The sequence below is a fragment of the Anas acuta genome, chromosome 2 (genome assembly GCF_963932015.1).
Source record: "Anas acuta chromosome 2, bAnaAcu1.1, whole genome shotgun sequence".
In the NCBI taxonomy this organism is placed as follows: Eukaryota; Metazoa; Chordata; class Aves; order Anseriformes; family Anatidae; genus Anas; species Anas acuta.
Window position 1 is genome coordinate 103983831 of NC_088980.1, and position 14434 is coordinate 103998264.

Below are 14434 nucleotides of genomic sequence, written 5' to 3' on the forward strand. Positions count from 1 at the left end.
GATGTAACAATAACATTTGATAAATTATTTCAGTGGCTGTCCCTCGAGAAAGAAAAGAATGTGTTGTTACAGCTTCTTGCCCACTGTAATTTTTGCCTTTTTCATGTTAATGTATTATCTTGGTGTAGCTGCTTTCAGCAGCACTAATAGCGATCCATTTCCCTGGCGATTTTTGACAATTATCTTAGCAGCTGGTTAAAACATGCAGAAGAGGGGCAAAACAAATATTATGTCTATAAAAAGCTCGGCATTGCTTTAATTCCACCAGCAGAATGAAAACAAAGGTTACGTACATCAGAAGCCTTTTCCTGCTGTTTTGAGAAGATGACCTGATGATAAATCGGAAGATTTATTTTGAACAGTGAGTGAACTTGATGAGCCATTTCCAAACACTGTCTTTTGGAAGAAAATATGCGTTTTTGTAAGGACAGAGGTTTTGGCAGTTTGGAGAAGCGAGGTTACGAGGATTGGCTGTGTGTACACAAAGTCAGGAAAACTTTTATAAAGTATTCTGCGTTTGCTTGCAGCAAGCACTGTGTGACATTTAACTTTGCAGTTTAGCAGTGAATCAGAGGAAACGTACTTCTTATGTGGTATGTACGGATACAGTTGTACTATTAACAAATCGCGTTCGTGTCTGGACTAAATCCCCCGTATCTTTCAATTCCAGATAGGAAGATTAAATCAGAACTTAAATTCCGAAAATGGCCTCATCTGTGTTCTTGGCTACATAAACAACATGTTCCTGAACACCTCAGAAATGTTAGATACTCCAAACCCAGAGCCAGCTTTTGCAGCTCGAAAATCTTTCGCTAAGGTACTCGTGAGGTCAGGGATGGAAGGGATCAGTGATTGCTCGCTCAGGAATGACAACGTTTGTCTAGCCAGTACTGCCTGGGCTGACCTGGTCAAGGATTGACGCCGTGCAGGCTGTGAGACAGTCACGGCTGCTCGGTGGAGAATGAGAGGCAGCAAAGGATGTGTAGTCCCACATTGCTGCATCTCCCAGGATCCAGGTGTCTGCTTCATCAAGAACCAGGCATCCTAAAGGTGCCATTGTCATCTCCTGTCTTTAAGCCACGTGTCAGACTTAGCAGAATTTCCTTATGTTTGGTGGTCTAGAAGTAGGTATAATTGGGAAGCTGGACCAGCTGTAATCTTGCTGTTCTTAAGGTTCCTCAGCAAGGAATTACACAGCCTATGTATTTTGTTTTGTTACCTATAGAACTGTTTTCTGTCTTTTTTTTTCCTAAAAATAAATGATTTTTTTTCCTAAGTTTTTCAAACAACTTTTAGTAAACAAATTTTGCTTTCTCTTCTGAACACGTGTTGTCATCTGACTGTAAAGTGATCAGGAGAAAGGAGGGGGTCATTCACATCAGGAATTGTGTCGCAGCCTGTCGAAGTTCTTTGGGAGCTTTAAGTTTGTGGTAACAGTGCTTCCGTGCGTTCACGAAACACTTCAGCAGATTCACAAACGCAGGTGCTGAGAGCACGTTCTTTCCAGTGCCTCCTCCTTGCCTGTGAGAGGTTGACTTTTGCATCTTGGATGTGCTCCTACTGTGCACCAAGTTCTTCCACGTATTAGGGTATTTGGGCTTGATGCACCTTACACTGGTACCGAGCACTTTGATGATGCCATTGGTCTTGTTGCCTCTTGTGTCCCTCGCAAGGCTGCAGTTATTGCCTTTAGTGCTGATAGATTTTGTGAAGAACTGGAACTGTTTCTGATGGAGACAGCAAATGTACTCTGTCATACCCAAATTTTTGTTTACTTCCAAAATTACTTGTAAATGAATCAGCGGTTGGAACTACAGAAATAATTGAGATGAAGGTAAATAGGTGTTAATCGAATGTTCCCTTCAATGCATGTTGTTTCCACGGAACAGCAGAGTGACGTGGTAAATTTAATATGGTTTATTTTAAGAAGCAACCCCCCCTTTTTTTTTTCTTTTCCATTTTTGTTTTCTTTTTGAGCAAGAAAGGTTTTGAAATGATTTCTTAAGAACAACTCCAGCTCACATGGAAATGTTTTGTTAGATGATGCTGCACTCAGATTTTTTTTCCTAATCGCCGAAAGCTGTGTCAGAATTTTGTACAAATGTTTGCAGTATAAATGCTTTTAAAATGGCTTTTGCATGGTCACAGTTTCTACAAGCACGTCGGTAGCCAGAGTTCATGGAAACTATTCCTGTGTCTAAAATTGTTGAGGTTGAACTGTACGGTCTGTATCATTTGGTACAATTAGTGTCCATATCATTAGGTGGAATTTGGACTGTATGTCAGAATCTCGGGGGCCTTTGCTTTAAACAGGCTGGCTATGCCTAATGAAAATTTTCCTTTCCATCTCCTACTTTAAAGGATTCAGCAGATAGATTTGGAAATTGCTAATTTAATTTGCCCTTTACTTGGTTTCCTTTGTCTTGCAAGCTTGTTCCTTTTCCTAAGGCATCTCAGTGCCTAGGAGGACAACCGTGACCTTTAAAGTGAAGAAAGACATTACCACACTTTGCCTGATTTTTATTCTAAAGGACATTCAGGACATCAACGTAGGTGTATTTTCTTTTTTTTAACTAAGTACACGTGCACTCAAAACACTTCAGGAAATGCTGAAGAGCAGTAAAAGGAAAATAATCTTCTGAACTTTATGTCTAGATGTCAGAGCCTTCCCCTGGAACAAATGATAGGGTTAGCTTCCCCTTTCCACGTTACACAAACAATCAAAGGTGGACATTTTTAGCAGCGTGTTTTCCTTTTGTTTTGCTTCTTTTTTTTTTTTTTTCTTGCCCATGCTTATTTCATGTGCTATTCCAGCCCACATTTTGTTTCTCTTTGGCACTGAGGCACTCTTACATAATTTTTCAGAAATACAGGGGTGTTCGGCAGCAAGTCCAAAAGGCTACAGCCTGCAGTAGCATTTTTGCAGAGTTTTGGGATGATCGCAGTAGAATGGGGTATTGTTTTCAATAAGGCCTGTGCTCACTGGGTTCTTCAATGCCTGTTTCTCTGCTCCTGGCCTCCTCTCAAGTTTCTGATAAACATGACTCTACAACGGAGTGGGTGACACAGCTTTAACTTCTGTCCCTTCTCACTTACTGCCCTTCGGTGGCCTCACGCCAGCTTTACATTATCGCCCCCTTCCCCCTCCACCTATTAGGCTGGGGCTGGAGAAGCGATGCACCAGCCTCTCTCCTGCTGCTGCTCGTGACCTGTGGACTCACAAACCTGTCTTTGACAACACAGCCGTGGTGAGTGTGGTGTGTATTGGCTAACAAATCGTTGGCTCAAGCTCCATTGCACAGAGCTTACTACGAAGAAGCATTTACTTCCCCGCCGGACACGTATTAATGTTACAACAAGTCTTTAGGAGATGAAGGAGTGAGGTTTCTGCTGCATCCCCTGGGAGTCCACTAGACAAACAACTGTTAGGAAATCTTAGCTGATAATTATTTAAATGTTTGGTTTCTTAATTTCATCATTTTCCTTGGGCAACTTTGTATTATCCTAAATAGTTCCCTTCATTCCTCGGCGCTTGTGTTTCCCAAGTATTTGTAAATCACTACCAAGGCTTCCTTTCCCACAGGCACTGCTTATCCGAACTGTTGACTGCAAATCAATTCCTCCATCTAATGACTCTGTCACTGTTCTCTGAACTCTTTCCATTTTACATTATCCATCTGGCAACAAAATGTCCAGCACCGAGAGCAGGCTGCAGATGTGGTAGCTCCGTAGCTGCTGAGACAGGGATCTGCTGCAAACCATCGTACCTCAGGGGTTAGCAGTTTCTGGGATTGGTGCTACAAAAATATAAAGTCGTTTGTCCCCATTTTCTCCACCCAGGACATTTGAGGCTCTCATTCTCATCAGAAGTGTAAGGCTCTTGAAGCCCAGGACCTGACTGGTCTTCCCCAGTCCAGTTTGCTGTTGTCAAATAAAAGCCAGCAGGTTTCCCCACCAGACCAACTGGGATGTGCAGTAAAGGGACCTTCTGCTGTAGTTCCCTGCCCTGCGCCCCACATTCTGTACGAGTTAAACTTCAACTACAGCACGTGACTGTCATATTATGTCCTCCATTACCTCCTGGCCTAATGAGCAGTGTGTTTTCGTTGAATTTTAGGATGGTTTGGGGTTGGAAGAGGCCTTTAAAGGTCACCTAGAGCAACGCCCCTGCCACGGGCAGGACATCTTTCACTCAATTAGGTTGCTCAAAGCCCCGTCTAACCTGAGTTTGAAACGTGCTTCCCAGGGATACCTCGTGTTCTTGCTCCGAGCTGGTTGCACAACTCTCATGTCCCCACATGTCGGGTCTCTTCTGGCCTGCCTCACGCAGGGCAGGGGAGAAAGGAGGTGCCTCTGCAGAGGAATTCCACCTTCAGCAATGTTTGACTGCTTGGAATAGTCTCGTTGCATTTTTCCTGTCATTGACTGTCCATTTTTGGACTCTAATTGTTATAAAAGCAAAGTGAAAAAAAAAAAAATGTGTCTGCATATATGGAAATTTAATTTCAGCAAAAGCATTTCAGTTTTCATTTGTGCTATCACAAGGTCACTAAGTTGTTGTTTTTCTTCTCCTCTCAATTTTACAGGTTATCACTGCTAGCTTATCACCACTCTTCTTTGTCATGACTGCTAACGTGCTGACAATTTCTTGGTAAGTACCCATGTGAACATTTTTCTTAACGGTAGAAATGAATTCCCACACGGTGTTGCATGTGGAAATACGTTTCAAATGACAAACTCTATTAGTGCTAGTAGTGTTGTGCACGTAAGGAGAACCAGGTGTGGTGGATTCGGTACAGCAAGATGAATGGAAGAGTGTTTCTTCTCCTTCTGTGGGAGAACATTTCGGACGTTAAGCACCTCCACAATTCACTCAGCATGTTTTACAGCTCGATAAATGGATCCAACAGGCAAATAAATGACCTCCTCAAAGTCATACTATAAATCAGAACTGGACGTGAAGCGTAGGAGTCATGGTTTGGTAACAGTCTTTTTAGCTGATAGAGTGCATTCAAGTTTCTGAACAGCCCCTAGTGCTGTGTATCCTGTGAATGCATAAATAGAAAAATAAACTACTGCTAATAAACTTTTTTTTTTTCCAAATCTGTATCTGGATTTTGTAACATTGGGCCACGCACTACGAATCGCCTAACCTGAGGTTTTTAGGTACTGAAAGTAATATAAATAATGAACGTATCTGTATCATTAAAAGAAACTTTGCTTTGCTGCCCTTAGGCCAGTATTACGCTTTCCTGGCTACAATTAAGAAGTATCTTTATTTATTTTCAAGTTCCATTACTGTTTGTGCCTCGGTAGTGCCTTGGCTAAGCTCTGGAAATATTCTTAGATGATAGCAGCTGCAAAGCACTCATGAGATCATTAATCACGGAGGTTTTTAGCATTGCTCCAGTTTTGTCATGGACGATATCATATGTTAATTCCTGAGTGATGGGCAAGTGCAGTTAGCTGTCACTCCCACAGTAAACAGAAGCCAAAGGATTTGCCAGATGGTAAACCGAAGGTAAATAAAGGGTTGGCATCCAGCCATGGGTTGTAGATCTGCTTCATCCCGAAGTTAAAATGATTGTTTCTATTGGCCTAGTAATCCAGTTAAGTAAGTTAAGTATGGATTGCATGGGCTGGTGCATACCTGAAATTTCCAGTCCTGCAGAAAGGGATTCTTCTTCTCCGCTGACGGGGGACATAAGATATTATAAACAATTTAAATGCAGATGCATTTTTACAGGATAGTGTTGTACAGTTTAATCTTTTGTGTAGGATTGCCAATCTAATTTTTAGAGTGCCACAGCGCGATAGATTATTTTTCTAAAGTCTTTGTCAAAAATGTTGTAGAGAACACGTAAAAAGGAAAAAAAAAAAAAAAAAAGTCATTTCTAGGACTCCTGGTTTTAGTTTTTCCTACGTGCATTGGGATAAAAAAGAATCCATTATCCAACCTTAGCTTCCAGAGGCATTAATGCAGAGATGTGTTTAGAACTGGTGCTGAAATCTCGGCAAGACGCGGAGTTAACCCTCTCCGAAGAGAAGTGCTCAGGTGGTTGGTGATTTCAGGATTTCAGGCACACAGACGGGTGTGTTTTCGATCATTTTGACAAGCCTGCAGCCCTCGCAGCTCCTTGCTGGCAGTCCCACTGGGGAGGCCTTCTTGTCTCCACGGCAGGCTGTCAGCACCCACCTCCCCGGGCTGCCTACCGTGTAACTGGGAGGCGTTGTGTCACGGCTGTACGATGTTTGTTCCTCCCAGGAACAAGGGGAATGATGTGATTTTTAAAGCAGCTCACCAGAACTAATCATATAAGCGAATGTAATGCTATTAAAGACCAGAGCCTTCAGCTTCACATGCATTTTTTTTAGATGAGGGAAAAAAAAAAACACTCTTACAAATGAACTTCATAAAAGTTTGTTTTGTTTATGAAGTTCATTAAGGAGCTTTTCTGTTTCATAATCTAACTAAGCCATGAGGCTAAGATGAAAGGTCAATGTGCTTAGCTTTGCACTGGTACAAAAGTGGAGAAGAGTCCGTGTCCTAGCATATTCCTCTCGGATGTGATAGCAGGAAAGATTTGGGAGATTTTAACTACTGCACAAATGCAGTTGGGTTGATAGATTATTTCAGTGACTGGTTGTGTTTGTAAAAAGCATTCGTCCTCATTTGGATTTATGACATTCATCCTGCTTCATGCCTGAGTCTTGGCGAGAAGCGTCAGAGCCACCGCTGTGCTGCGAGCAGCAGGGGAAGGAAGTGCCTGGGCACGCGTGCTGCTTCAGCCAGGGCACTTCTCTTCCACCAGCTTCCTTGCAAAGAGCAGCAAACACAAGGATTTCTACCGGCCTCGCCAGGCCAGTGGCAGCTCCCCAGAGCAAAATGCTTTTTCCAGATCTGCTCAGCTCACAAAACCCAGGCTTTACATCTCCTTCTGCCTTCCTTTCCTTTTCTTGCTGGCATGTGGGCATATAGTTACTCTCCTGACTACCTGCAATCTTCTCTATGTAGACTTCTGTCTTTTCATGTCATTACCATCAGCCCTAACATACAGCAAGGGTAATTTCTGGTGAGATCTGTAACACAAGACATTTATTTTTTCAGTCTCTTATCCTGACAAATGAAGAAGAAATCACCTGGGATACTGTCTCTAGGTTGAAATGCATTTAGACAAATTAATACCGTTCTCTTAATGTCATGGTGTGCTTGGCGTTGTACCAAGTAAAGGGACTTGCCTGATGCTGAATTTGTGGTTTGCTTTGTTTACAGCCTTGTGATCAGTGGAGTTGGAGAAGCCTTGCTTGTGTACACTGAAAGGACAGGCACGTAAAGCGGAACCAGACCTCAGCAGCTGGAAAAGAGCTGACTTGCAGCCTAGAGAGCCTATCACGAATAAAATGCAGCAGCAAGAATGAAGAAGTGCAACCAAACACAGGGAAAAAGGCTTTTTATTTTTATTTTTTTTTATTAAGAAGGAAAAACTTTGCTATTAATAGCGCTGGTAAGAGGGCAGCATAGCTGGTAGGATGATTAGGAGCCTTTGCCTCAAAGCACAAGATTTCTGATTGATGTGGTAAAGGAAAAAACTGTGCTGTCTCATGCCATTGGCCTTGTGCAAAAACCTCTCAGTAGCAGCTTTTAGCACAGGGAACTGAACTCAGGAAAAGCAGCATTCTCCACTGGATGCTCCCATTTTATTTTTTTTTTTTGTTGTTGAAAGCTGACAGTAGGTTATACCAAACAACGTCAGAGCCCAAATCCTGCCTTGATTTCAGTATCAGGCAGGACGGACTTTGTTCCCAACTGTTCTGAGAGCAGCAAGCCGCTGCGCACAGGTCTGTAGTCACGTCGTCGGAGCTGGCACAGTGACCAAGGCCACGGGGCTTCTGGAGATAATTCCCTCATGGAACTGCGGTGGGTTGACAGCTTTGCCAAATGGGGAAATCAGCAATAAATCTCAATGTCTGTAGTGCTTGCTGTTTGTGTATTTTTTCCGCCTCCCATTCCCCAATATTCCTCTTGAAGTCTGTGAATTTTTGTCATCTGGAAGGGGTGGAGGCAATTGTTCTGTTCCCAGCAGTGGTTTGTCTCTTGAATTGTTGCAAGAGGCAACAAAGATTATAAAACTTGAATGGATGTCATAAAGAGTCTAAGGCAATTTATCTCAAGAGTTCTTAAATTTAATTTCTGGTTGCTTAATGGATGTTAGAAATCAGCCTTGATATATTAGCGCCTGGGAAAGCAATTTATGTGAAAGCGGTATTAAATGTTGGCTTGGCAGTATTGTGAGGAAGGTCTACACGGTAAAAGGAGCTTGATAACAGATCTTCAACGAGGAGACGGACTTGTCCCACCTGGCATTAGATATCTAAACTGCAGTCCCTTAATCCAAGTCGACAAAAATTTCCTTCATGGTCAGTGGAAGGAATGGGGCGCCCTCACAGAGAGGGGAACAGCAGTGCCTCAGGAAGGAGACCCAGGTGATGGCCTCCGTTTTGCAATTGGAGCTGGAACCTCTGCTGTGGGAAAAGCTCTCCGTGTACCTCTCTTCTTGCATAATTTTCACGGGTAGGTTGCAGTCTGGATTATTTTTTTTTTCCATGCTCTCATTTGTCCTACTCACAGCAGCACACCAAACCCCAGAACACCCGTTTGCCTGACCTGCTTCAGAGGGGGATGACCCCTGTGGGAGGTCGAAGACCCCCTTCTGCTGGTCTTGGAAGAGGGGCCCTCCCAGCAGCATCTCCCAGCTGAGAGCAGACACAAGCAGCGTGTGTGACACAGAGCAACGCGGTAATTTCCTGAGGAAACCATGGCCTGGTCCTTAATTCAGCCCTGCCTCAGGAGGAGAGAGATCGCAAGGCTAAAAACCACACCTCGGGGTTGCTATAATGAGCTTTGAAGAAGGAAACCTCTGAAGTTCAAAGCTAAGGTTGCTGTCACGAGACTTGCTAACAGTTCTGATCAGTAATTTAGCCAACAAAAGGCAGAGTATTTACATTGAATTGGCTTTTTTTTTTTTTTTTCTAGTCAAAGATACCACGAAACAAAGATCTGAAGGAGCACAGGCGCAAGGATGTTGATTCCTAAACGCATAGCAGTGGTCCTGTAGTTGAGCTGGTGACAAACCTCATTTTTTCCAGTCTCTGTCACCTCAGGAACCATCTGCAGGCTCAGCACCTCTTGGGCCACCAGCGCGTGGGACCAGAGAGGGATGGGGCTGTGCTGCTCGTCCCGAGGGCAAGCGGATCCCTGGTGGCTGCCTCATCGCGCTGCTTTCACGTCTGCTGCTTCGGATCAAACCACTCTGGCAGGGATAGTGCTGAATCATGCGGTACCTTTTTGATCTTATCTTGCTTAGTTGGCTCGTGGCGAGGCTCGTACGATCTGCTGGGGCGGCGTAGAGAGACCAGGCGTGGGTCAGGGGAAGGAGACCGGGGGCAGGACTGGCAAAAGCACAGGTCGGAATAGTTTTGTGCCGGGAGATAAAACGGGAAGAGATTTTCTCCTGAAAATGCGTTGCTTCTTTCTTTCTTTTTTGATTAGGGCCCATTACAAATACATGGCTGGTTAGTCCCAGAAAGCGATTAAAGCAGCCCACGAGGGTTGTGTAACTATTTCCATGGCAATTGCCTCGTGTGAGCGTAACCCTTTGAGAGCTGTGCTTTGGCCTTGTGTAAGCTTTGTTTTCTGCTAGAAAAGTGGCTGTTTGGGGAGAATACTGGAGAAAAGGATGGGTTTCTTGGTTGTTGGGGTGGGAGTGTTCCCCTTCCTTGCTGTTTTTTTTTTTTTTCATTTAGTGTCTCCATTTTTGTTCAGAGGCTTCGGATGCTGGACAGACACAGAAGATACAAATTCCATCACGGCAACTTTTCTTCCCTTCTTGCACTCATCTCTGCGCCCTGTCTTCAGCACGGGCGCTCCGTGGGCTGGTTGTTGATGATGAGGAAGAAGAACAGACCGCGTGGGGATTGACACCGATGGCCGTAGCCTCAAGACCTGATGGGCTGTAACCAAAGGAAATAAATCTCGAGAGCCTTACACAATGCAAGCCCGCGTGGCTCAGCCGTGTCGCAGTGCTGCGAACAGGCACGTCCTATGGGCGAGTCGCTTGCTGCAGCCTCTCAGATGGAAAAAGCCTCGTCTGTATTGTTTTCCATCAGCTTAAAGCAAACAAACAAACCCATAAACCAAACCCTCTGCGGTTCTGAGACCTGCAGAGAGAAGCGGTCTGCTTCAGCAGGGCGGGCGCTGCGCTGCAGGGCAGTGCCACTGGAAACGGGGACGGGGGAACCCTCACCCTCCCGATACAGAAATGGGTGGAAAAGCTAGAAAGTGACTGTCCCTTCCCTTCCAAATCTCTCGTGTGTTTTTTATTTTTCTCGTTTACGAAAACGGGGCACAGGGGCGCCACTTCTGGTTCAAAGTCTCTCTTGTGTTTTTTTTTTTTAATTTTTCTTGTTTATGGAAATGTGACACAAGGGCACCGTTTCTGGCTTGAAAAGTCCTCTTTGAAATCACGGAAAGTTGATTTTAGAGGAGCGAACGCAGGGGACAGCAGCGGGGGTGTTGCTGCGTAACCTCTGGCTCCCAGCATCTGGGGCCGTAAGCGCGACTGCCGGGGAAACGCTGCGACTTTCCTCAACAAGAGGAAACGCCAGCCTGTCACGACGTGATTCAATAAACCACTGCGAGTTAATAAACCACGGTGCCTCCTAAACTGATGCACGTTGAATCTGTTTCCCAGTCGGTCACGATACACCCTTCACCTCCTGCAGCTGTCAGGCTCCAAGCAGTGCCGGGAAATGGACAGCACCAGCTGCCCTTCCCTGTAGCCCTTTCATCCAAAGGTAAAGACTGTAAAGGTTTATGGCTTGTAGGGGAAAAAAAGAGAAGGAAACGCACTCTCAAAGAGCCAATGGTGTCTTTTCTGTTGGTCTCCTTCCCCGAGAGACTTCGTGAAATCTCTTCACGATGATTTCTTTCGTGAGCTGGCAGTGTGGCTGTCTCACCTCAATAGGAGGGTCCAAAGTACTCCGAAATATTTCTGACCACTCCAAAAGCACGCCCCTGTATAGGATTCTGACGTCATTTTCCAGGCGATGGTTTAAAGACAAACAGTAGAACGAGCCCATGGCATGCATGGGATTTCAGTGGTAACATTCTCTCAAGTTTTGGAGTTTGGGGTGTCTTTCCCTTTTCCCTTTCCTTCATACTGGTTTCCTCTCTTCCTATTTCCTATGGCAGCCTTATGTAAATCAATATAGTTACAGTTACACTAAAAATAAATATTTTTTTAATTTTCTGGCTCATTGCTACCCAGTTAACTGGAAAAAGAAATATATGAGGATAATACAAAATCAATCAGTTGCTTTAAGAACAGGAATTCTGCCTTCTTTGCCAGATGATTATTCACCTTTTTTTCCCCTTAAAGATCCCCTTGGTAGGATCTGCGATCATTTGCACTTTGAGAAGTCCATTTGCTGATTTTCTGGATGCAGCCCCAGGGTTTCCAGGGCACCCAGGTGCCTCGATGGGCTCCCCCAGTGTCCACAAGGCCTTCAGCACGGGTTGCTGCTACGACTTCTTCCCTCTGCTCAGCTGCTTAGTTCAATGAGACCACAGGATGATACCGCTGGGACTCCTGCCACCTTCTGCTGAGAACAAAAGCAGTGGGGATGCCCGGGTGTCATCAGGTATGTCTCAGATCTTCAAGAAATTAAGGAGAGGGGGAATAACTTGGATGGTTAGCGAACGGAATGGCACAGTGAGAGCTGGCCTCTCCTACACCTTCAAAAGATCAGCTCAGCAAAGTGCCTGACCTTCCCGCTGGTAAGGAACATTTCAGCTTCTCATCCTTGTGGCCTTGCAGACTTTCATGCTGCCCTCCTTGATCTTTCCAGCTAAGGATCTGCTCTGGGTCACCGACTGCCATTTCTTTAACATTCGTCCACAATAATCGCGTTGCCGCCATCGATTAAATTCACCAGATATTTTTCTTCCTGGCCTCCCGCAGCTTTAATCTGAAACTTTCCATTTTCCTGTCCATGGACACCATCGCAGCCTGAACAGAGTCCAACTTTCCACTAATGGACTCAGCAGGCTTTTAAAATAAATCAGACAGAGGGTGGGGACTGCAGCTCCGGATGCCGCGTACGAAGGAGTCAGCCAGCCCCAGCTCCCTGCACTGCACGGACATCTACCTGCTTATCCGTGGGTTTATTCAAATAAGACGAGGTGAACCAAAAGGAAAAAAAATTTAAAAAAAGAGCACTTTACAGTCCTGGTCTCGTCTTTGTGGGAATTGTAATCTTTACCCACAGAAATACGCCAGCTCCCAGTTGGCTTCCAGTCTGCGCTCCTCACCAGAGAAGGGTGTTTCAGGACGGCTGGGAGGATGCTGCTCCAGGAGAAGGCCTTAAATATCGAGCTCTCAGAAGCCCTCTGGATGCAGCTCTTCAATGATGTGCATCTGAAAGATGTGTATTTAAATGACTTGCTTTTGCTTGAATTGGTCTAGTTTTGGCTAGAGAACTGCTCACAACAGAAGAGAGGTTGCAAAAAAAAACTGTTTAGAAAATGTGCTGGACTTTGTCCATCTAAAATGAGTGCTTTGATGTTTCTTAAGATGGTTGTGGTCTACAAAGAGCTACGGAGCAGTTAGTTTGTGGGCTGCATCACAGGAGGTCAGGGTGTAGAGCTGGAGGTCTGTACCACCAGCTCCCTTTCGGCCTAGAAAGCAGAAGGTAGGTTGGTGGCGGCCGTAGTTCAGCCGTGCTTCAGTACCCTCTTAGGAAGGAGATGGCCTTTTTTAAGAGGATATGAATGATGATAGTGCGTGGGTAGTCACTGTTTCAGTTCTCCTTTCTTTAGGTGGGCATGTTTTCAACACGCCTCGGTTCTCCCTCTTCCTCTAGGGATGCTCACGTGGACAAATGTGGCAATGGCCCCTTCCACCCTTTCTCTCCAGACCTTTCCCAGTGAAAAGGCCTGCTCGTGGCAGGTTGATCACACGGAGCTGACTGCCTCGCTAGCTGTGCTCTCACCCACAGAAGCAAGGGGATGTGAGGAAGGTGCCTGGGGTTCAGCCCTTCAGCTGGAGGCATCGCTCTGTAGAGACCCCGCTGGGAAGCGGGGCAGGACGGGGAGGCAGCAGGCTCCCGACGGGTAATCCAGCTTGGATGGCAACAACTCAGTCATTTTTGTCACCCCATTCTGAGTGGGATGAGAGCAGTTTAGAAATAAAAGCCTTTTATCTGGCTTTTTAAAACTTTGTAGATACTGTGTTACTACAGTTTTTGTTGTTGTTGTTGACTTTTTTTTTTTTTTAATCTTTTTAAACTAAAAATACAGTCAGGCTTCTTTGTTTGCCAGCAGAAAATATCAACAGAAACCACAGACTCCCATTGTTTTCTGCAGATTTGTAACTTCGTGACCCATTCCTTCCTCCCTCGAGCAGAGTTTCAGACCCACTCAGCCCTGCAGTTTTCCTACATCTGTTCTCGGTGCTTTATCTCCTCTCCCCATCCCAAGCAGCTGTTTCTTCAAGACAACACTGAGAATCTCCTGAACCAACGAGCAGGATCCGTTCCTGGTAAACCCCTCTGTGATCACACGGGACATGCCAGTGACTGGTAAATAAACCAGGCTGCGTTTTCTCCCCTTCTGCCTCTTCACCCTCACTCTCTCCCAGTCAACCCCAAACGAAAACCCTCTGGGAAGCAGTGGGGAGCAGGTAAACTCGTGATTCTTGGCTGTGTGTGGTGGGATGGAAGGGCGAGTAGGTTATGGAGTACAAAGGCTGTCTCAGGGATGCAGGTGAATTAAAAACGAGCGTGTTTAAGCCTAATGTCAGCGGATCTGAAGGCCTGGCTTGCCCAGCTTCTCCCTTGATGGCAGCACCCACCGATGACAGCGAAGGCAACACTTCACTGGGCTTGGAGGCTTTTCTTTTAACTCTGAATAATCTCTGTGTGCTGTTTACTGATCCTCTGGGTGGGTGTTTGCTGCCAGTTTATCCACGATGCAATCTGGAGAGCGTGCCAAAGAAGGTAGGAGAGTCAAAGGAAGGGGAGAGACCCAGAGCAAAGGGCATGGAGAAGCCGGCAGCAATGAGGGCTTCAAGGGAAAGGCAACAGCTTAGTGTGACTGGCAGCTCTCCACACGAGGGAAGAGAGTCGCTTGGGTGTTTTCCTCTCACATTTCATGGTTTTGCTGCTTTAGAGGGCTGTTTTCTTCTCGTGTCTCCGCTCTCCTTTTAGCATCTCGTCTAACCGAATACCTGAACGTTGTCGAGAATATCCTCTGCTGCTGAGGAGCCGCTGAGCCCATAGTCCCCGTGGGGGAAGATTTCACTTTCAATTAGGTGAAATGCTGACAGGATTTCAAAAAGTTACCAACTAGTCACAAGTTAGACTGAATCCAAAGGCT

At 45.4% G+C, this 14434-nt stretch overlaps 1 protein-coding gene across 3 annotated transcripts in view; it reads left to right on the plus strand.

Annotated features, from left to right (window-relative positions):
• TMEM241 (transmembrane protein 241) overlaps positions 1-7973 on the plus strand; it is a 49841-nt gene extending 41868 nt beyond the window's left edge. For 2 of the 3 annotated variants that reach the window (XM_068671441.1, XM_068671440.1), the window contains exons 14-16: positions 671-817; positions 4587-4651; positions 7274-7973. In XM_068671441.1, coding sequence (XP_068527542.1) covers positions 671-817; positions 4587-4651; positions 7274-7334 — 273 coding nt within the window. In that variant the 3' untranslated portion in view covers positions 7335-7973. The remainder of the gene's footprint in view (positions 1-670; positions 818-4586; positions 4652-7273) is intronic. The other variant, XM_068671442.1, reaches the window with a different exon arrangement.
• The last annotated feature ends 6461 nt before the right edge of the window (positions 7974-14434 follow it).